This window comes from Periplaneta americana, chromosome 17, assembly GCF_040183065.1.
Source record: "Periplaneta americana isolate PAMFEO1 chromosome 17, P.americana_PAMFEO1_priV1, whole genome shotgun sequence".
Lineage (NCBI taxonomy): Eukaryota > Metazoa > Arthropoda > Insecta > Blattodea > Blattidae > Periplaneta > Periplaneta americana.
Window position 1 is genome coordinate 644,642 of NC_091133.1, and position 25,000 is coordinate 669,641.

At 35.2% G+C, this 25,000-nt stretch overlaps 1 protein-coding gene across 1 annotated transcript; it reads left to right on the forward strand.

Moving 5' to 3' along the window:
- The first annotated feature begins 3,850 nt into the window (after positions 1 to 3,850).
- On the forward strand, positions 3,851 to 20,378 carry LOC138693367 (zinc finger protein 83-like). Its single transcript, XM_069817286.1, has 5 exons — positions 3,851 to 4,267; positions 6,165 to 6,299; positions 7,718 to 7,855; positions 10,105 to 10,187; positions 16,265 to 20,378. The coding sequence occupies exons 1-5, from the start codon at positions 4,010 to 4,012 to the stop codon at positions 17,679 to 17,681; spliced, it is 2,031 nt and encodes a 676-aa protein (XP_069673387.1). The 5' UTR covers positions 3,851 to 4,009; the 3' UTR covers positions 17,682 to 20,378.
- Positions 20,379 to 25,000: the final 4,622 nt, after the last annotated feature.

The window sequence follows — 25,000 nt, forward strand, 5'->3', positions numbered from 1 at the left end:
CCTGGCTGTTAACCTGAACTTTCCTAATGGCATATTCTACAGCAAAGTTAAAAAGTAAAGGAAATAGTGCATCTCCTTGCTTTAGCCCGCACTCAATTGGAATACCATCAAATACAAACTGGCCTATACGAATTCTGCTGTAATTTTCTCTGAGACACTCTTTAATTAAATTAGTTTCTTGGGAATATCAAATTCAATAAGAATATTCTATAAATCTTCTCTCTTAACCGAGTCATATGCCTTTTTCAAATCTATGAATAACTCTAGTACTATACACTTATACTCCCACATTTCTGCAATATATGTGGAATACAAAAAATCTGATAAATAGTCGATCTATTCCACCTACAACCGCACTGATGATCCCCAATAATTTCATCTACATACGGAGTTAATGTTCTCAAAAGAATATTGGATAAAATTTTGTACGACGTCATCACAAATGATATTCCTCGAAAGTTACCAGTCTTGTTCTCCTTCTTAAAAATAAGTACAATAAAGGACTCTTTCCATTGTTCTTGTACAATTTCCTTTCCCAAATAGCAAGTGGAAGTTTATAAATTTCGCTAATTAATGCGCTTTTACCCTCTTGTATTAGTTCTCCTGGAATGTGATCGACACCTGGAGACTTGTACTTCTTCAGATTTTCTACCGCAATTTCGAATTCTGAAACTGTGAGTTCGGGTATAAATGGCTCAGCAGTTTGTATTTGAATTTCGTCTGATTTCATTTCTGGGTGGTTTGATGTGTTGTGTATCAGCAAAACCAAAAGAAACAACATAAAATTCGGAAAAGAAAACAATAAAAAACAACATAGACCTAGTAAATAAAATAAAAGACAAACATATCCCACGCAATACAACATTAGCAATTTTCGACATAACTAACCTATGCACAAATATACCCATATCATATATTGGCACAGATACGCAGATGACATACTAATAATATGCAAAGGAAACAAAAGACAAATCCAAAACCTACATCAACACATAAACAAAATACACCCAAAGCTACACTACGCATTAGAAATTGAAAACAACAAATGCATAAATTTTCTAGACATCACAATAACAACAGTAGACAACAAACACAATTCAAAGTATACAGAAATCCCACAACAACAACAACACACATACACAACACATCCAACCACCCCACACAAAACAAACAAGCTGCATTCCGAACAATGGTACACAGACTACTCAACATACCAATGAACCAACAGGATTACAACGAAGAACTAAATACAATCAAATACATAGCACAAGAAAACCGATACAACCCCAACATAATAGACAACATAATACGTAAGACAAAAGAACACCACAAAAAAAACAGTAGAACACAACGCCAAAAATACATCACAGTAACATAAGAAAACAAAAACTCACATAAAATTGTAACCTCATTCAAGAAATTAAACTACAACATCGGATACAGAACAAATAACACTCTACAAAAACATCTCAACACACAAACAAACAAATACATCCACAGAGGCGTATACAAACTCAAATGCAACACCTGTAACAACTTCTACATGGTACAGACAGGCAGATCATTTCAAACACGTTACAAAGAACACATCACAGCCATAACAAAACTGCAAAACACCTCCACATATGCAGAACACATCACAAATGCAAACCACACCTACAGAGACATCAACACTGACATGGAAATACTGCACATCCAACCAAAAAGCCAGAAACTCAACACACTAGAACAATACGAAATATACAGACACACAAAAACACAACCCAACGATATTCTCAACACACAACTCAGTTTGAAAACACATTCACTCTTTGACTCTACACTACAACACGCACCCACACAGGAAACAGGAGGCGCCAAGACCAACAACGACTAGTTCGGAAGATGACCGAAAAATAGATCGAAACATGTTAACAAGGTACGTTAATAAAATTTAACACAAGAAAGATATTATAATGCAAATACCGAAGTGATACAGTGTTAAAAGTTGTGTAATGAAGATGTATATATTTATTTATTTTTTTTTTTTTTCACTTTTCTGCCGGAAATAATGAATGTCCCATCTAGTGGAACAAACATAGCCGGAGTTATGTTGGGCTATGTGGGTACTACCCCTCAAACTTGTCACAACTCTTTTTTTTTTTTTTTTTCATTAATGTTAGAAAGTATTGAAAAAACCTTTTTGCTTTTATTATGATTACGGTCCTGTGCTTAAATTGACGATTAAATCCTTCAGATAATGTCTCTGCTCTATAATATTCATTTTAAATTTCTGAATGTATGAGAACTTCTATACCTCATTTGAGGAATGGAAGCGGTGTAATATTTCTTTTGTAACTGCTTGTACTCCTGTGTTAGAAGTCTGCAGGTGTTCTGGCCTCCACTTGGAGATGTATGAATAACATACTGCACAACAATGCAGAAACAATCCCGGTATAATGTGTAAGCTTATAGACGAGATTAAATAGAATATTTCATATGATATCTTCAGGAAGGTAAGATCTATATAAAAGAGTTTCTGTTAGCATAGTTACAAAATTGTTATTGATGTAGGCATATATTTCTGTATGAGGGAAAAAAAACAGAGAGATTCTTATAAGTTATGCCCTATTATAATTAGTAGTAGACCTACAGTTCAAACCCTATTGAACTCGGTCATAAAAATTGCGGATATGGATGTAACATTGTGAGAAATACACCCCTCCCCGAAAATACTTATATTTATTGATCATATTCCGATATAGAGCAAAACGATGAAGCTGTACTGTGTATTTTTCTATTTCTATTTTATCTTGGTTACTATATCAACATGACCTGCACTAATTATACTACTAATAATAATTTAATATTAATCCATCAATCTAAACATCGTCTCTTTTTTCACTCTGTTATTATTAGTATTATTATTTACTAATTTTATTACAATCTTTATGTGAGCTTTATTCTTAAGTATTTTGTCTACAAAGTATGTGTATCTATGTAACGGAACTGTCCCCGAACACGAGCTTTGCTCTTTCGGGGTATTTTAATGAAACGTTTTTATGTATACGTTATTATTAAATAAATAAATAAATAAATAAGGGGGTAGGGAAGTAAACGATGTCCTCCAAAACCCCGTTTTATGGGATTTCATTGATTTTGCTTTGCCCCCTCCCCGCCCAAGGAAACGGTTCTCTCCCAATCCAATGTCAACGAAGTGGACATAATACTGAATGGCGCCAAACTCAAGTAAAAGTGCATAAGATGAGCACAAAGCATGTTTGGCTCATAAAGTATTCTGTAGACTGTGATAAAACCCGCCTTAACTTTGATATGATCTTGGAATGATCATTGCATTGACACATCAACTAGAAATACATGCGTAGTAGAACCAGAGTCGTTTCTCCATTTCGTCACATTTTGCAAGCATGTCTGTATGAGACTGTAAGGAAAAATCTTCCAATCCAGACTAAAACCAACAATATGATAGGAACGAAAATCAGCTGTCACGTCTAATATGCTCTGAAATCAGGACTTTTGATGCATGTGCAAATTATGTCGGGACGTTGGACGCAATGGACAAAATCCTGGACTGTCCTGGAAAATACGGGACAGTTTGCAAGCCTACTATCCCTACGTGTGAAAAAACAGTCACTGATTCTTGGATTTTACCGATAAGCTATTATCAGCTCTTACTATTAATTAGTATTAAAAAGCAATATTAGAAGAAAAATAATCATCCAAATAAAAATAGTAATTGCGAAGAGAAGTAAAGCATGAAATTACAGTCATTCTGAACCTCGATCATCTGTCTGAACACGGCCGCCTTGAAAATACCTTATTAAGGCTTTTGTCAGCCGTGACCAGCGTCGCCAACGTGTTGGTTTTGGCAGTGCGAAATCTAAAGGATATTGATGTGAAGTTTTTCTGTCTTCTATAAAGATGGATCAGATATGAACCCTTTCAAAGAAATAGCCGAATTCGCACAATTTTAAATATGTAATATGCATCTAAAAATCCAGTGGCTTTAATGCTATATTTATTGTTATTTTTCATGCTTTTAGTGTACTTCTGCAAACTGGTGTTCGCAACGCTGCCCCTTACTTTCTTAAATCATAACGATAATTGGAAACATGCGAGAGTTAAAAGATTGTTATACATAAGCTTACGCAAGATGTCTTATTACTCCGAAGAATATTTGGACCAGGGTCTTGCTCTCACACATGAGGTGAAAGTTGATAAAGATCCGATGCCAATTTCATTCCCAATGTTGAAATATGAACCAGAGGTGAGTGGAGCGCAATGAATGCAATGTATTTTTCTAGTGCTTATTTTGTATTTTGATTTTCACAGACACTATCTCTTTATAACATTACTTGGAGTGCTTTTCAGTGTGTGATAGGGATAGAAGGAATCTGATGATAATATATTTTTTATTTGTTATGTTGTAGCGAAGTGTAATGTTGAACTGTTAACTGGTTTTATATTTCAAATTTAAAAACGAAGTTACAGTGTACACCTTATTCTTAATGGTTGCCAAGCTACACATTCCCCCAATGTAAGTACTTGATATTATGCTTAAGGTCACGAATTCATTTTCATTTTATTCTTTTTATATAAGACTATAAATAATTTTTGGCTTTCAATTATTGATAAGTCAAATATGGAAAAGGAGGGTAGGGGTGTTTGAGAATATGTTCTTTCTTTCAACCATATAAATTAGTTGCAATGCATAAAGAGCAACATACATTTCTCTAAAATGTAGTGTAATTGCATGAATACAGGTAAATTTAAAACAATCATTAGGAGACACTTCAGACATATTTCACTTGTGAGTTAAGGTGTAATATTATTTTTGGTGTGAAAATTGCGTTCTTCGTATGTGTAATACCTGAATTTATTTGGATTAAATATTGCAAAATTCTTGTACAGTCACTTATTCTCGATTCAATAATTTTGAGTTCCACCACACGGAGATTTTTATATGTTGCCATTGTACGTTATGTTTACTGTACCAATATTCCACTATTCGCATTTATACATTATAATTAAGCATAAAGTTACGTGTGAATACTTGTAAATGCAATTTGTCTCTATTTCAGTTCTATTTATTCGTTTCTTACGGTACTCCAATCTGAAGTCAGGTTAATATACTGTGTTAGTAGCCTCAACTAGAGCAGACGTAGTTCGTTTGTACTCATATTCCTTGCATATACGGATCTGTGACAGGTTAGGTTTGGTTACTTTTGGCTTTTATTATGCCTTGCTTATACCATCACCTGGACCTACACAAAAATTCTCTGATAAATTCAACGTTTTTCACTTCCGAAATCGCAGGAACTACCTGAGCACTAGTTCCACCGCTTTATGAGTGGTGCCTTATTCGCCTTCGGACACTTGACTATATTGAAATACGGTAACCTGACAGCGCTATTCCTAGAGCAACTAGATTTACAAAGTCTCCAATGCCCTGCCATTACATATTAAGCCTATGTTATGTCATATGGAAATTGTTGGTTGTTATTTATACTGTATTCCTATATTCGCAATTATACATTATAATTAAGCATAATTTCATGTATGATACGCCGCACATTCAATTTGTCTGTATTTTAATACTACAATCGAGTACCTACTGAATTATTGTATTTATCTACTTCCTAAGAGACGAAGTAACACGATCGTACCTACATTAATTTCATAGGTGTAGTATGATATATTTTCTGCCTACGATTAATTAAGGTAGATGTGCCAAATTAAAATCACAATTATTAAAACTCAAAATAGCTTCCATTCTAAAATTGAAACGTTGAGGTGAATATATTATGTTAACATGTAAAATTGTGTTCACATTAAAATAACACAGTTTTGTAATTATTTGTGCATCGAAATATGCAACAAGAAGTAAACGGAACTTATGGACACATTACACTAAATACAACTTTGCAATGATACGCAATAAAGTTGTATTATATTGTACTGAGCTCCATACACTCTAATAGAAGTTCCGATCATACATTATTGTCTGGTCGGGAAAGAATATGTACTGAGGCAATAGTAGCGCTCCTGGTGGTCAGCAGCTATCTATGTATGCATATTTATCAAGTATTGAGCTTCGCAACTGTATATACTAAACTTTTCTAAACCATTTAATAAATTGCTCAAGATGTATTTTGGTACTGCAGGAACGGAATTTTTTGGATCAGCATGTGACTGGTTTAAAGGAGGAATATGAGGACCAGAGCCATGATCTCACTTCTGAGATAAAAGTTGAAGATCAAGAGCCAATTTCTTTCCCTGTGGTCAAATGTGAAACTGAGGTGAGTGCAGCACAAAGAATGCACGCTGTATTCTTCTTCCAGTGTTTTTCTTGTGTTTTGTTTGTAATGGACACTGCCTCCTTACAGCAGTACTTGTAGCGCATTATAGTCTGAGAGAGGGGAAGAACAATCTCATCTCTATTTATTATTATTTATGCCTTGTTGCATTGTTATCTCGCTTCTGTTTTAAGTTTGAAAACGAAATTGCTCATTACACTCAATCGTAATGGTTGCCATAGCTACAAATTCCCACAGTTTATTACCTTGATACTGTGTTGTACTTGACATGATTTGCTTTTGTTTTCTCTATGTCTTTGTCTAAAATTCTCGATACGTTTTGCCGTTTTAAAATAATGATTGATTTTACTGTAGATGTAAGCAGAAATATTATCACTTGTCTTCATTTTTCTTTTATGTATTTACGTCTCTCGGATATTTCTTTCGAAAAAAATTATGCTGCCAGTATGGGAAACATATTTTGTAAGCTTACAGTACATTGCAGGGCTTATTTGGGTGAATTCCAGAAGGTGCTCTAAATTTTGCAAATTGATCTGATACGTAGGCATAGGTACAGCATACATCAAAGTATTATATTTTACTTATATTTGTTCTGTCAATGAAGTGCGTTCAACTTACATATAGGTATAGAAAGGAAAAGTTAAAAATTCCAGTTGACAAATCTTGAAATTATTAGAAATAGAAATAGGGGTTTTGAATTTACTTGAACTGATTGTGGGTGGATTCCAAGTAGATACAAAACTCGGGAAAGGCGACGAATTATCTAAGCATCTTTGTTGTCTAAGATATAAGCATTAATTGCATAGGAAAGGAAAACCCGAGTACTGAATGCGTACATGAAAAATGATGAAATTATACTGATAGTAGCTTTGAAATTCAGGGGAATGCTTTTTTCTTCTCCTCGTCAGTAAGTATCAATGGATCAGAAATATTTCGAAATTCTCCCACAGAGTGAAAAAAAGTATCAATGTATTTTTCCTTCAGATATTTTTTCCATAATAAACATCATTAAAATTATGTATTAATCTGTCTCTTATATCGTTTCTTATTATTCTTATTTTATCTTATTTATTTGTATATTTTTTTTCAAAACAACTCTACTCACGGGTTTAACACAAATCAGTGTTGAAAATATCCTACATTATATGCACAATAGTTTATTATACGTAGGAATGGCCGTAATATGCACGATTTGCTTTCCGTATTATTACAGACCTTCATAACATGTGTAAATAATGTTTCTGCATGAAAAATTTGCATTCGCTCATGAATTCTGACCCTATTCCTCATAATGTCGAGCTGTTGCATGCAGATATATAGACAGCAGCTTGTAACGTTAGAAGTCGTCTTCTAATATCCTGTAATAAATTGCTCATTTAATATAACTCTTTGTACTGCAGGAACAGAATTTCTTGGATCATCATGTGACTGGTATAAAGGAGGAATATGTTAATCAGACCCATGATCTCGTATCAGAGGTAAAATGTAAGAAAGAACCAGTGGCATTTTCGTTCCCTGCTGTGAAACGTGAACCTCAGGTGAGTGCAGCACAAGGAATGAACTGTGTTTTTCTTGTGTTTTTATTGTCAGATCCGCTACCTCTTTACAACTGTGTTTGCAGTGCCTTTTACTTTATGATAGAGACTGAAAAACACTTATCACTATTTAGTGTTACGAGATATGTCATATTGCAGGGAACTAATTCTGGAGTGGTATCTCGGTTTGTTTTAGATATGAAAACGTAATTGCTTGTTGCATAATCTATGGTGTTTGAGGATACTGCTTCTTTTTGTGAACTCTGTGTCGTTGTCTAAAATTCTTAATACATTTTACCGTATCCAAGTAAAAGATTTTTGTTTTAGATGTATGTAAATACATTATCTCGTGATTTCATTTTTCCATCTTTTGTTTTTAAGTATTTACGTAGTTGCAATGTACCTTTTGTAGAATATTATCTTACGCATAGAGACAAGATATTTTGTAAGTTTACGATAAATTATATAGTTGATTTTGAGTGGATTGCAGAATAGGTTCTAAATTTTGCAAAATATTGTCATATATACATGCAGATACAGCATACATGAAACTGTTGTGTATTTTATTTTCTCTTAATCTGTCAGTGAACTGCATTTAATTTTTGTAGAGGTAGAGAAACAAAATTTGAAACTTCATTTTGCCAATTTTAAAATTATTAGGAATATGCATTGTATTTTAATTTCCTTTACTCCTAATGACTAGACTACAACTTTGTTGATATTCACGGGAAAGTTATGAAGTTCACAAATTTGTTCAACAAATTTTCTAACCAATTTTTTCTCTACGATATAATAATCAATATTGTCGTAGCAAAGGAATCTCTGTGTACTGGAGCTTTAGTATATTTGCATACAACATAACTTTGCCTGGCAGAAATTATGGACCAAAACTGGAAGAAAATGTAATGAGCATAGATGTAATATAGAAAGCGAACTCTACCGAATGATTATATACCTAGTAATGTAAAAATTCGAAGTCATACAATAACTTGATATTAGACATTGTCAGAAAAATGGGGATTGTACCCATTTCGTTCAAAAGTGAGGAGTTGCAATTAACATGTCTGACTTTCAGACTAACAAATCAGTGACCAGATTCAGGTTGGGACAAGTTACCTGTTTGAAGTTTCTTCAGGTATTATGCCTTAACCCATTGAGAGAAAATGCTGGTTAACTCTCGGCACTAACCGTGGACACATTTCGCTGGCATTATCACCTTCACTTCACTGAGACGCTGGATAACCATTGCAGTTGTTAAATTGTTGTAAACCACTTACAAAATCCACCGAATTCTAAACTAGAAATGATTGAATAATTGTTCATAGAAAATTTCTTCTATTATAAGTGTTCAAGTAGTTACTCTATAACAGTCATTTTCCACCAGCGTGGCTGTGCATACTCAAGTGATCTATTGGTGTGCGACGGAATCTCAAATATGGCACAAGTCAACATTCAGTGAACAAAGTGTGGGTGTGCAAGCAACAGAGAAGAAAATGACAGAATCGCATCTAGGATAGCCAGATTAGTGAAGTGCCAACCTTAAAATCTACCGTATTTCACTAATTTTTATAAAAAGTGATGTTTCCTGCATTAGATATCTTATCAAAACATCTTATAATATTGTATCTTTTCCTATCTCCTAAATATGAAGTTAAGAAAACATTCATAATACGGTATGTTTGACACTGATATTGCTTTGGAATAATTTTCTATCATTAAATTTTGCATTTCTATCATAAACTTAAAAAATAATAAAAATAGAAATAAAAAAGCTGTGTTAGTTCAGTTTGTGAATAAAAATGTATTTTGTTTCTGTTCTCTACATCTTTTGCGCCTTTTCACAATTCAGAATATTGTCATTTCTCCGTAAGTCATATAAAATTTAAGGTATTTTATTTTATATATTAATGCATATATATTTATCCCATTTATTGTCATTTTATGGTACTCATTCCCTTCTTAAAGTGTCAAAATTCCCCTCCTGCTTGGGGAATCAGCTTTAGATTACATAAGTGCGGTACAGGATTTTAAATTACATTTTTTCTGAGCCACATGTTGAAAAAGGTTCAAAACCGCAGATCTACAAGGAAAAGAATTGCCCCGCGAGAAATCTGCCTCAAGAATTATCCTATATTTGCTAAAATACTGCTAGGCGTAATACAATTTAAAAGCAATTCTGTGACATCTAAATTCGATGCGCTTTTCTTAGCGTAAATTGCTATCTTTTTGTTTTATTTGCTCTGTATTTCTAGGGAATGCAGACTGACTCGGACGCAGTGACTGAGGAGCCATGTTTTGAAGTAGCTCCAGAGGACAACGAGGTTTTGACGGAAAGGTGAGTGTGGTGTGCGAGTCTTCACGTAGAGTTCTTTGTGTTTGAAGTGTCTGTTAGCTTGACTGTTTAGAAGCAGCTTCAGAGGAACTGTCTGTCTGAATCGTCCAGCAATAATCAGTCATCTCATTCACACTGCACTTCCCTTGGTATCTGGTTGCCATAATGTACTATTAAAACCTGTCTTAATATCCTTCACTGAAAATGCGTAGATTTTCAGGAAAGTAATATAGATGGATATGCAAGTCGTGCACCTTTACACTCATAGTCCAGCCCAGGGTATTGAAGCCCTCCAACTTAACATGTACAGTTTGTTTATAATTGAAATTTTTATAATTCCCTAGAAAAATTATGTACTACGATACTATTTTGAGTCCAATCCAAGTATTCTTCTGCAAAGCGTTGATCCCTGTTGCATAGTCACTGTGTAACATTAATTTGCCTGTTTTATTTAATTATTCATTTTTATATCCGTTCACTCATTGAGTTATTTTTATATTTATTTATTTATTCATTTACTTATTTATTTACTTATTTACTCACGTATCTACTTATTTATTTATTTCCTTCTTTATTTATATATTCATTTATTTATTTAATTATTTATTTAGTTACTTATGAATTACTTCCTTATTTACTAACTTATTTACTTATGTAAATTACGTATTTAGTCACTTATTTACTTGTTTTCTTATTAATTTTTTATTTATATATTTATCTATTTATTTATTTACTTATTAATTACCTCTTTACTCATTTACTACTTTATTTACTTATCTATTTATTTAATTTTTTTTTATTTACTTATTTATTTACTTATTTATTTATTTATTTACTTATTTATTATTCGTTTACTGACTTACATATTTACTTATTTACTTATTTATTTATTTGTCTATTTATTTATTTAATTATTTATTTATTTTCACATATTAATTACTTCTTTCTTTACTAACTTATTTACTTATGTATTTACTTACTTATTTACTCACTTACTTATTTTCTTATTTCGTAATTCATGTATTTATTTATTTATGTCTTTATTTAATTATTTATTTATTTACTTGTTAATTACTGCTTTATTTACTTACTTACTTATTTATTTGTTTACTTATTTATTTATTGTGCTGTAGTTAAGGTCATCATTCTTTCACTTCCATAAACCAGATATACTACCGTACTACATTAATACATATAACTGTACTTGAACAACGTTGTTTCACCAATTTATGATTTCTTTCTGTTTGACCACAGTTTCCTCTTCTAGTGTGTAGATATGTTGGTGTTGTTATTAACTAATGCAGAGTTCTTAGCTGTAAACACATTTACTTTCTTGTTCTCCAATATTTCTCACACATAGTGAGTTTAGAGCAGTGCTGTCACGAAATCAGCACAGGAAATTATGATTTTGAAGTTACAGGATAGCCACGTGATTCTCTGTAACAGACTGATTATAACTGTGTGACTACTCAAAGTTCAGGCACGGATGTTTATGTTATTAATGCCTGAGATACGTCATGCACAATAATAATCAACAGTATATTAAGTGTAATAAATTTATATAACAACTTCTACAAAAGACAAAGAAATAAGGCATCAACATTACTTAAAAATTGGAATATTTCTGATATGGATTTAATATTTTATGACTATTTGTTTACAAAGTAACAGTACCTTATGTTAAATAAGATAGGATATTCTTCTAGGCAAAAATATAATTTATTGTACTTGAATTATATTGTGTCACGAAACATTGGAACAATTAACCATATACTGGCACGTGAATACATAGATACCCGACCCTACTAATCTATAGTGAACTATAATTTGTTAGTGTAAGTGTGGCTTCTGTAGTTATTACTTCTTTGAAAAAATGGTGAAGATAAAAGTCGGTGTTGTAAGTCGTACTGGACAAATAATACCCGCATTATAGAAATCAATACTTCATCCCACTCTGCTGATTGCAAAACTACACTAGGTTTAGCCTGAAACCGCTGATATTGTCAGTTATGATAATAATTTCTGCTTGAACTACGTCATTGTCCCTGACACTTTATAAGCGCCCCAATAATGGTGAAACCTTTTGAGACTTCAGGATACTGTTTCAAAATTTGTTTGTTTTTTGCGGATCTTTGCTCTCACTTCTCCCGTGAGTGAAAAATTCGGTTACGTGTTCATAATATCGTAGGTCAGAAGTCTTTGAACGTCAGTGTACAAACTGAACCACAAGGAAAGCTAGTTACTTCCTAAGCGTTTACTAGATTGCTTGTTTCTTGCAATTGCAATATGTACTCACAATTTTGAAACAAGTTTTCTTATATCACAAGAGTCATTTTTCTCTCGTGAAGGACCTGCTGCAGACGCTTCATATTTAACGATTATTTTTGGATATAACATTCTCTATATCAGGCAATATTACGTTAGCAGTTGCAGTCCCTAAAACTGAACATAAATAAATTATTGTCTGTGAATCGAAGTTTGTTAAGTTTCGTGGATGAAAAAACTGGTTACAGCTATACATACTGCCGAACATTGATATTGCTTCTGAAATACTTTTTATTTTATTATTTAAAATAAAAAGTAAAAATTGAAGTAATTGATAATATTGTGATGAAGCCTTCAATGCTCTTTACTCTTTAGCATGAGGTCGAGTGATGCACTCCATTAAATTTCTACTTCCCTATGACGTCTAGCACAAGGTTCCAGGTAGCAGAGGGATATCAGAGTACGGCAAGGTTTGAACTCCCGCCTTTCTGTTAGTCTCCCCATACAAGCCATATGTCTTAATCTCGTATACCATCAGAAGCTTCAGGTCAGTTTTCTGTCTGCCAAACTGAGGCGATGTGGCAGTGTCCACTTTTCCTTCCATTTCCAGCTGATACATTGGCTAATGCAGCCTACATTCTATGGAGTGTGTGTACCAAGTGCTTCCTTAGAAACACGCTCTAATTTTCTCAGTACCACATTCGTAGATCTCTAGGTGATGAAGAGACGAACAGGCAGGTCACCTAGTTGAAGCAGTAATAAGCGCCTATGATGTTTTGCTTCATTTTCTGTTGGGGAATTTACAGTGTGTTGATGTCTACGTATCACAACAGACGTACACACCACCTCACTCGTTGTGTACTCTCTAACCATCTTATCTATAGTATCCACCCCTAATTTGGTTTTGTTACAGTCGAGTATTATCTTTGGCTTGCAATTGTTGTCTCCCTTTGAACAAGTCATCCCACGTTGCTGGTGATGACAGCAGCACAAAATATTTTTTTTCTTCTATTATAGAATGTCACTGAAATCAGCATGACCCCGGTTAGAGATGAAAATCTTCTTTTGCTTTCGGTGTTGTAAAAGCTTCGAATGTCAACTTTTTTTTTTCCCCATCCAGTGAGGGCTAGGTTTTGAGCTAAAGAGTTCTCTGTCATATTGCAGCTTATGAAGAGGTCTGTCGTTATCTATCGCTCTGTACCGTAGAGAACCAACATAACATCTTGGACAGTTCTCATTCCTTGGTTTTTGTCTGTTCTCTGCTGACTCCTCCTGTGTGTACTTGCATCCCATGGGTATGATACGTATTTCCATCTGTTCACGTCCAGAATTTCATACCTTTTTTACTATATTATTTTGCGACGCTTTATCAACATCTCACTTATTTAGCGTCTGATTGAGATGAAGGTGATAATGCTGGTGAAACCAGTCCGTGGTCCAGGACTCATAATTACCCAGCGTTTTTCTCATGTTGTGTTAAAGGAGAACTCCAGCAAAAAAACGTAAGCAGATAACTCGCCCCATTTGGGATTCGAACCCGGGCCTCCCTGTTTCGCTGCCAGACGCACAACCCTTTATTTCTGATAAATAACTTTAAATATCATTATCCGTTTAGAGGTGAAAGCTACTCGTCTGACATAATGCGGTCAATAGAAGAGTATTGAAGTCTTAAATTTGCTACAGACATTTCAAATATTTCTCTGAATTGAGTCAATTAATGCTTTTATATTGCTGAGTACGAGTATACTTAACTTTTAAGCGGAAAAATAATATTTTGTATGCTTATAATTTTGTACATTTGTAAATTACATTGTTGCAGAGCTCTGAAAGCATTGTTACTAGTTTAACTTCCGCAAAACAACAAATTGCAATTTTCTCATGATGACGCTTGCTACGGAATGGAATCAGTAATGTTCGACTGCGAATTTTCCTGATTTTAAATACATAGAATTATAAACTAAAAAGGTTTTTTTTATACCGAGTGTTTCAAAAATAGGGGGCATAATTGCAGGTATGTATTTCCCACATGTGGACAATCAAAATAGTTCATTACAACATGTGTCCGGAAATGCTTTATTTCCGAGTTATGGCCTTTACAACATTGAAATTCACCGGAACGTTTTTCTTTCCGCAGGTTGTTGCCGTCAAAGGAGACATTAAGAGGGCACTCTTACAGTTCATTCCGAGGCGACGGTTACATTCAGTGTTGTGTAGGCGTTAGACTGTGCGACATGTATTCAAATCAAGAGCTGGCAGAAATGCACTTCATGTACGGTAAGGCGGACGGCAATGCTGCGCTTGCTCGTCGTTTGTACCAAGAGAGGTACACACAGTGACAATGTCCAGATCGGATGACATTTGTAGGCTACATCTCCATTACCGTCTGTGCGAGTATGGAAAATTTAACTCTCCTGGTTTGGGAAGGGGACGACCAAGATCTACAACTCCAGAAGTACAGGAGGAGATTCTGGAGGCTGTGAACATGACTCCTTCTATCAGCACACGAAGGGTAGCGTTGCAAGTCAATGTTCCTCATACGACTGTCTGGAGACGGTACATATTGTATCCTTATCATTTGCAACGTGTACAGGCCCTGTCACCAGCAGATTACCCTGCACGAGTTAGGTTCTGTCAGTGGTTCTTGCAGCAGTGTGGTGTAAATCCGAACTTTCCTGCCTTAGTATTATTTACAGATGAAGCACAGTTCACACGAGATGGCATAACAAATATCCACATTCAGCATGTATGGGCGTATGAAAACCCACGTGCAACTGTTCCATCTCATCACCAGGTGCGGTTCTCCCTCAACATGTGGGCCGGTATCATTGGTGATCAATTAGTTTGACCCCATGTACTTGTAAAGTGACTTACGGGGCAGGCGTACACAAACTTCCTGGAAAACACCATACCTCATGTTTTAGAGGACACTCCACTGATCAATCGTCAACACATTCACTTCTTGCATGATGGCGCTCCTGCACACTTCAGTCGTACGGCTCGCCAGTACTTGGATCGAAGGTTTCCTGATCGATGGATAGGTAGAGTTGGCCCAATTGCTTGGCCTTCACGCTCACCTGATCTGAGCCCTCTCGATTTCTACTTGTGGGGCCATATAAAATCATAGGTTTATTCGTCTCCTGTGCCTGATTTGGAATCCCTTCGGAATCGAATTGTGGCATGTTCTGAGGACATACGCAATACTCCTGGAGTTTGGGATCGTGTTCGCAGGTCAATGACACATCGATGTGAGGTGTGTATTCAAGCAGGAGGTGGACATTTTGAACATCTTCTGTAATGACAACGACCTGCGGAAAGAAAAACGTTGCGGTGAATTTCAATGTTGTCAAGGCCATAACTCGGAAATGAAGCATTTCCGGAAACATTTTGCAATGAACTATTTCGATTGTCTACATGTGGGAGATAAATACCTGAAAATATGCCCCGTATTTGTGAAACACCTTGTATATCACAATAATGAGTGCTAGGAAAAGTTATTGGGCATTTGCAATCCCAAAATTCGAAATAATCGCATTATTTAGCCCACTCAAAGACAGGGGACTTTGAACAGAGAGGTTCATAACAAAAAAATGACAACAATTGACTAACGTGGCGTAATCCTTATTAAATTTATTGTACAGGTGAAGTCCAAATAGTTGAGATATTTTGATACTTCCTGAGTTACTCATAAATTAATTACAAGCTTGTATCTCTAATCGTAATTCACCTTGTCATGAAATAGCTTTTTTTTTAATATTCAGTAATTGAATGTATATTTGTTGGGACTGTTTCATAGACTGATAGTATATTTACTTCAGGATTGCAGCTACGAATGAGAGGACTGTATCATCAGAATTGGACACACTTTCTCTTGAAGAGAACGAGACTGTGTGCGAGATTCCCAAGAATTCAGATTCCACCGCAAAACCCGTGCGGACTCGTGAAAGTGAGAAGCAAATGGAATTAGAATCGTCTAAAACATGTTTCCCGTCTGCGGAAAAAGTGAACCGCCATTTATCCACGGACGCAGGCAAGAAACCTTTCAAATGCGATGTCTGTGGCAAGTGTTTTTCGCAGTCTGGTAATCTGAGAATCCATAAACGCCTTCACTCAGGCGAGAAACCTTTCAAATGCGATGTTTGTGGCAAGTGTTTTTCGCAGTCTAGTAATCAGAGAATCCATAAACGCCTTCACTCAGGCGAGAAACCTTTCAAATGCGATGTCTGTGGCATGTGTTTTTCGCAGTCTCGTAATCTGAGAAACCATAAACGCCTTCACTCAGGCAAGAAACCTTTCAAATGCGATGTCTGTGGCAAGTGTTTTTCGCAGTCTAGTAATCTGAGAATCCATAAACGCCTTCACTCAGGCGAGAAACCTTTCAAATGCGATGTTTGTGGCAAGTGTTTTTCGCAGTCTAGTAATCTGAGAATCCATAAACGCCTTCACTCAGGCGAGAAACCTTTCAAATGCGATGTTTGTGGCAAGTGTTTTTCGCAGTCTAGTATTCTAAGAATGCATAAACGCATTCACTCAGGTGAGAAACCTTTCAAATGTGATGTTTGTGCTAAGTGTTTCTCTCGCTCTTTTCTTTTGAAACAGCATTCACAACTACACACGCGAGATAAACTTTTCAAATGTGATGTTTGTGGTAAGTGTTTCTTTCGCTCCGGTCATTTGAAAGAGCACTCACGATTACACACAGGCGAGAAACCTTTTAAATGTGATGATTGTGGTAAGTGTTTCCTTCGCTTCGACTCCTTGAAGCACCATATACCACTACACACAGGCGAGAAACCTTTCAAATGCGATGTTTGTGGCAAGTGTTTTTGTCGCTCCCGTGAATTGAAACAGCATTTACGACTACACTCAGGCGAGAAACCTTTCAAATGTGATGTTTGTGGTAAGTGCTTCTCTCTCTCCGGTGTCTTGAAACGGCATTTAAGACTACACACAGGCGAGAAAACCTTCATATGTCACGTTTGTGGCAAGGGTTTCTCAGATTCGACTGCACTAAGAAACCATGAACGCCGGCACACAGGCGAGAAACCTTTCAAATGTGATGTTTGTGATAAGTGTTTTTCGAAATCGAATACCCTAAATGCACATGAACGTCTTCATGTGGGAGAGAAGATTTTCAAATGTGATGTTTGTGGTAAGTGTTTCTCTCACTCAGATTACTTGAAAGTGCATATACGAATACACACAAGCAGTAAGTCGTTGATATGTCCTTTTTGAGGTAGGGATTTCTCGATGTCTTCTAGCTTAAAGAGCCATCTACGCTTGCACACAGGCGAGAAACCTTTCAAATGTAATGTTTGTGGTAGAGATTTCTCGATGTCTTCTAGCTTAAAGAGACATCTACGCCTGCACACAGGCGAGAAACCTTTCAAATGTCAAGTTTGTGGTATGTGTTTCTCAGATTCGTCTAATCTAAGAGACCATAATTTCCGGCACACAGGCCAGAAACCTTTCAAATGTGACGTTTGTGGTAAGTGTTTCTTGCGCTCTGGTAAGTTGAAAGTGCATTTACGACTACACACAGGCGACAAACCTTAGATATGTGATGTTTGTTGTAAGTGCTTCTCGCGCTCCGATACCTTGAAAGTGCATGAGCTTTTTCACACTGGCTAGAATCGTTTGACATATGATGTGTGTGGTAAGTGTTTTTCGCAATCGAATATTCCAAACTCATGAACGTCTTCACATGGGAGAGCATTGTTTCAAATGCGATGTTTCTGGTAAGTATTTCTCGCGTTGCTCTCATTTGAAAGTGCTGTTACGATTACACACTGACGATAAACCTTTCAAATGCGATGTTTGTGTTTGGTGTTTCTTAATGTCTAGTTACATAAAGGTACATCTACGCTGGTACACAGGCGAGAAATCTTTCAAATATTAAATTCGTGATTATGGTTTTTGAGATTCGACTATCCTCAGAAACCATGAACGGCAGCATTCAGGCGAGAAACCTTTCAATTATATGTTCGTTTGTAGTGACGTCAATTGTGTTTTGGTAGTAGGTGCAATTTAAGTTTTCATGTGCCCAAGTATATTGGTAATAACCTTTTGTAGTACGATTTTTGTAGTAAATGTTTGTTCGCTTAGGTAGCCTAAGAAACAATGAACACTTTTACGTGAGAAGTCTTTGAAGTCTGATCTCTGAAACGTGTTTCTTTAGGAAGACTATTTTAGGTATGGTTTAAAATTTACCGAGGAAATTACTTGGTAATGCGGTGTTTGTGGAATGTGTTTGTCTCTGTCCTGTAAGTTAAACTGTTGGGCTTGTTTCACAATTAACCGGGAACGACAACTAAATCGAGAACTGAAATATGGTTTAAATAAATATAATGAAAGGTGAGCAATCGTAATTACCGAGAAGCTTGTGGGAAACTTGAACGTTACTTCACTCTCTTGTCATCATAAATCTATTTTCTCGTATATTTTGTAGCAAGAATGTTTCTTCTTCATCCATTGTGTCTAACTAACTCACATTTTGAATGGAATCACTTTCAGAATTATGCTGCGTGTGTCTGACCAGATTACCACCAGAATTGAATTCTTAATGCATTCTGTGTGTTACATTTTGTAGTGGGTTAACCTGCATGTGAAGAAATGTTTTCAGAACATGGGAGGATTTACTGCGGGAGGAAGAAGAGTAAAGTACATCAGATTTGTTGATGATATGGCGTTGTTAGCAGCAGAGGAGACAATACTAATCTATATGCTACTGGATCTCAATGCCAGTTGTGTACAGTAATATGGGATAAGCATAAATTCAAATAAGACGAGAACCATTGTCAGAGGAATTCCAAATGAGGCAATAGAACAAGTGGTCGCCTTCAAATAATTGGGGTGTACTAAAGCAGTAACATCAGCTGTTGCTACGAAATGAAATTGAGATTAGGAATGATCAACGAAGCTTTTAGTAGAAAAAGGAGCATCTTTTGTGGATTTCTGGAAAGAGAAGTAAGTAAGAGAGTAAAGAAGTGCTATGGATGGAGTGTGGGATTGTTTGGAGCAGAAACATGGCCATTACTATGAAGTGAAGGAAAGCGAATACAAGCATTAAATATATGTAGAGAGGAAAATGGATCGTGTTAAATGGACACACAGAATAAGAAATAAGCTGTGTTGGAAAGAGTGAGTGAAGAATGAATGATACTGAAATTGAAGATGTAAAGGAATTGGTTGGGTCACTGGCTGAGATGAAACTGCCTAGTGAATGATATACTGGAACGAATCGTTAATCGGAGATGAGTTGGGGCAAAAGAAGATATCAGACGATAAACTATATTAACAATATTGATCTATGTGGAGAGAAAGAGGAAGGCAGTAAATGCCTTTCAGTTGTGAAAATTTTGCAGTTTGTTTCATGTGTAAATATAAGCTCAAAAGACTATCTGTTTACACGTGGACAGGTTTAATATAATGTGCAAATTTTTTATGTACAATTGGATGTTTTAATACACAAATACAATGAGGATTATTCTTCTACGTACCGCATCATTGCTGTTCCTGTTTGAGGAAGAGCAACATCCTCAAAAGGAATTATGTTTGCTGTGAGTAATTGAGTACTTTTATTTATAATATTATATAGTATTAGTTGTCGAGTGCATACCTGTCTATTAAGCAATTTGTTCTCAGATATTGTTTAGTCTTCTGCCTGAAATATATTGAAATGTTCATTACGTCACTTTTTCTTGCCATACAATTGGAAGAAAAAATGTTTACGTAAAATACAATTTTAGGCATTAAAACATTAAGAGTACATCTTCACTGTTCCTACCAAATTTTGTATTAGGTTATATTTGCATTGTTTTTCTCATAGAATTGTTACTTAGTGTTACAATAAATTGTTTTACATACTTCGTATGGATAAAAAGAATGCAGTTGATGATTTTCAATTTGTTGTAATAATTAATAAACACGTTATACACATACAATACTTCTTTCATTTATCTAAATTCCCCTTTTTATTTACGAACACACTTGACAATGTTCAGTGTGTCAGCTATTGCAGTGCAGATGTTTTCAGATTAGAAATTCTATCAATACGATCTACAAGCATGGCTTCACTCTTTACTTGACGTGTGCTATAATAAAATACCATTAGGCTGTACTTACATTTCTGCTATAAATTGCTTCTTTATTAACGTTCGTCCATGTGTAAATATAATAATATGAACTTAAACCAAATATAATTCTCATCTTAGATTTTGTAATATTATACATTAGGAATATGTAGCACATATTCTCGTGTTAATTAACTAGTCAACCAGGGAAACCTAGTTAATTGCCACGTGAGAACAATATAGCTATATATACTCAAGATATATTATAAATTGTTAGAAAGCACACTAATTAGTGAAGAATTTGGCATATTAACTGTAATAAAGATAATAGCAAACTAATGAATTCAGTTCTACTATATACCGGCAATAATAAAGTCATTTGTTAATACATTTGGAAGTATTTGATGTTACTTTATTGTGCGTAAACATAACTTATAATGGTTTGTTCAGGAACGAATTCGTAGAATAATGGCTGTGATAGTGGTTCATTAAACGAAAGGTTCTAGGTTCGAATCCCGGCATATTTAAAGATAATTTAGACATTCTATTTCATATAAAGTAATCTTTAGAATAAAGTAAGTAGATTGAAAAGAGAGAAGTAGAGCAAGGTATGTATGGCAGAAAGGGCAGAGAAATGGTGTAGGGTGGGACAAAGGAAAGTTGCGGTTGCACCCGATTAAATGCATATTTTGAAGTACTGTCATCGCAGAATACGTCGTATAGGTATCGTTGTCCTATCGGTAGGCTTGCCAACTTTCGTAAGTAAAAATTAGGGACCCAAACGTTACTGACAATTTTATTGAACTAATTATTTCCACCTATCAATAGAAACTTAGAATTACAAAAAATTACCAAACTCACAAGACAACTTGAAACAATATAAATTCTTTATATGTTAACTGTTGGAAACTAGGAATCCATTATATTGATGCAATTACTTACTTACAAATTGCTTTTAATGAACCTGCAGGTTCATTGCCCCTCACATAAGCCAGCCATCGATCCCTATGCTGTGCAAGATTAATCCACTCTCTATCATCATATCCCACATCCCTCAAATTCATTTTAATATTATCCTCCCATCTATGTGTCGACCTCCCCAAAGGTCTTTTTCCCTTCGGTCTCCCAACTAACACTCTATATGCATTTCCGAATTCGCCCATACGTGCTACATGCCCTGCCCATCTCAAACGTCTGGATTTAATGTTCCTGATTATGTCAGGTGAAGAATACAATGCCTACAGTTCTGCGTTGTGTAACTTTCCCCATTCCCGTGTAATTTCATCCCTCTTAGCACCAAATATTTTTTTAACAATCATATTCTCAGACACCCTTAATATCGGCTCCTCACTCAAAGAGAGTGTCCAAGTTTCACAATCATAGAGAAACAACCTGTTATATAATTGTTCTATAAATTCTAACTTTCAGATTTTTTGACAGCAGACTGGATGACAAAAGCTTCTCACCCGAATAGTAACAGGCATTTCCCATATTTATTCTGCATTTCATTTCCTCCCGTGTCATTTATATCTGTTACTGGTGCTCCAAGATGTTGGAAGAAAAAATCTCCAATTTTTTATGTTTCCACTTGGTACAATATTCAGGCCATGAAACATAATCCTATATTTTGTCTTTTCGGGATGTACTTCCACACCTAGAGCTTTACTTGCTTCAAGTAAAATTTCCCTGTTTTCCCTAATCTTTTGTGGATTTTCTCGTTGCATATTCACGTCATCCACATAGTCAACAAGCTGGTGTAAACTGTCCAATTTCAAATCCTGGCTGTTAACCTGAACTTTCCTAATGGCATATTCTAGAGCAAAGTTAAAAAGTAAAGGAGATAGTGCATCTCCTTGCTTTAGCCCGCACTCAATTGGAAAACCATCAAATACAAACTGGCCTATACGAATTCTGCTGTAATTTTCTCTGAGACACTCTTTAATTAAATTAGTTTCTTGGGAATATCAAATTCAATAAGAATATTATGTAAATCTTCTCTCTTAACCGAGTAATATGCCTTTTTCAAATCTATGAATAACTCTTCTACTATACACTTATACTCCCATTTTTCTGCAATATATGTGGAATACAAAGAATCTGATAAATAGTCGATCTATTCCGCCTTCACTCGCACTGATGATCCCCAATAATTTCATCTACATACGGAGTTAATGTTCTCAAAAGAATATTGGATAAAATTTTAGTACGTCGTCATCATAAGTGATATTCCTCGAAAGTTACCAGTCTTGTTCTCCTTCTTAAAAATAAGTACAATAAAGGACTTTTTCCATTGTTCTTGTACAATTTCCTTTCCCAAATAGCAAGTAGAAGTTTATAAATTTTGCTAATTAATGCGCTTTTACCCTCTTGTATTAGTTCTCCTGGAATTTGATCGACACCTGGAGACTTGTACTTCTTCAGATTTTCTACCGCTATTTCGAATTCTGAAACTGTGTGTTCGGGTATAAATGGCTCAGCAGTTTGTATTTGAATTTCGTCTGATTTCATTTCTGGGGTGGTTGGATGTGTTGTGTATCAGCAAAACCAAAAGAAACAACATAAAATTCGGAAACGAAAACAATAAAAAACAACATAGACCTAGTAAATAAAATAAAAGACAAACATCCCACGCAATACAACATTAGCAATTTTCGACATAACTAACCTATACACAAATATACCCATATCATATATTGGCACAGATACGCAGATGACATACTAATAATATACAAAGGAAACAAAAGACAAATCCAAAAGCTACATCAACACATAAACAAAATACACCCAAAGCTACACTACGCATTAGAAATTGAAAACAACAAATGCATAAATTTTCTAGACATCACAATAACAACAGTAGACAACAAACACACATTCAAAGTATACAGAAATCCCACAACAACAACAACACACATACACAACACATCCAACCACCCCACACAAAACAAACAAGCTGCATTCCGAACAATGGTACACAGACTACTCAACATACCAATGAACCAACAGGATTACAACGAAGAACTAAATACAATCAAATACATAGCACAAGAAAACCGATACAACCCCAACATAATAGACAACATTATACGTAAGACAAAACAACACCACAAAAAAACAGTAGAACACAACGCCAAAAACACATCACACTAACATAAGAAAACAAAAACTCGCATAAAATTGTAACCTCATTCAAGAAATTAAACTACAACATCGGATACAGAACAAATAACACTCTACAAAAACATCTCAACACACAAACAAACAAATACATCCACAGAGGCGTATACAAACTCAAATGCAACACCTGCAACAACTTCTACATGGTACAGACAGGCAGATCATTTCAAACTCGTTACAAAGAACACATCACAGCCATAACAAAATTGCAAAACACCTCCACATATGCAGAACACATCACAAATGCCAACCACACCTACAGAGACATCAACACTGACATGGAAATACTGCACATCCAACCAAAAACCAGAAACTCAACACACTAGAACAATACGAAATATACAGACACACGAAAACACAACCCAACGATATTCTCAACACACAACTCAATTTCAAAACACATTCACTCTTTGACTCTACACTACAAAACGCACCCACACAGGAAACAAGAGGAACCAAGACCAACAACGACCAGTTCGGAAGATGACCGAAAAATAGATCGAAACATGTTAACAAGGTACGTTAATAAAATTTAAACAAGAAAGATATTATCATGCAAATACCGAAGTGATACAGTGTTAAAAGTTGTGTAATGAAGATGTATATATTTATTTTTTTTTATCACTTTCGTGCCGAAAATAATGAATGTCCCATCTAGTGGAACAAACATAGCCGGAATTATGGGGGGCTATGTGGGTACTACCCCCCCAAACTTGTCACAACTCTTTTTTTTTTCCATTAATGTTAGAAAGTATGGAAAAAACCTTTTTGCTTTTGTTTATGATTACGGTCCTGTGCTTAAATTGACGATTAAATCCTTCGGATAATGTCTCTGGTCTATAATATTTATTTTAAATTTCTGAATGTATGAGAATTTCTATACCTCATTTGAGGAATGGAAGCGGTGTAATATTTCTTTTGTAACTGCTTGTACTCCTGTGTTAGAAGTATGCAGGTGTTCTGGCCTTCACTTGGAGATGTATGAATAACATACTGCACAACAATGCAGAAACAATCCCGGTATAATGTGTAAGCTTATAGACGAGATTAAATAGAATATTTCATATGATATCTTCAGGAAGGTAAGATCTATATAAAAAAGTTTCTGTTAGCATAGTTACAAAATTGTTATTGATGTAGGCATACGTTTCTGTATGAGAGAAAAAAAACAGAGAGATTCTTTTAAGTTATGCCCTATTATAATTAGTAGTAGACCTACAGTTCAAACCCTATTGAACTCGGTCCTACAAATTGCGGATATGGATGTAACATTGTAAGAAACACACCCCTCCCCGAAAATACTTG

Coding starts and splice junctions, on each gene's coding strand:
- LOC138693367 (XM_069817286.1), top strand. CDS start 4,010: ATGCTATATTTATTGTTATTTTTCATGCTTTTAGTGTACTTCTGCAAA. Junction 4,268..6,164: donor TGTTGAAATATGAACCAGAG/GTGAGTGGAGCG, acceptor TTGGTACTGCAG/GAACGGAATTTTTTGGATCA. Junction 6,300..7,717: donor TGGTCAAATGTGAAACTGAG/GTGAGTGCAGCA, acceptor TTTGTACTGCAG/GAACAGAATTTCTTGGATCA.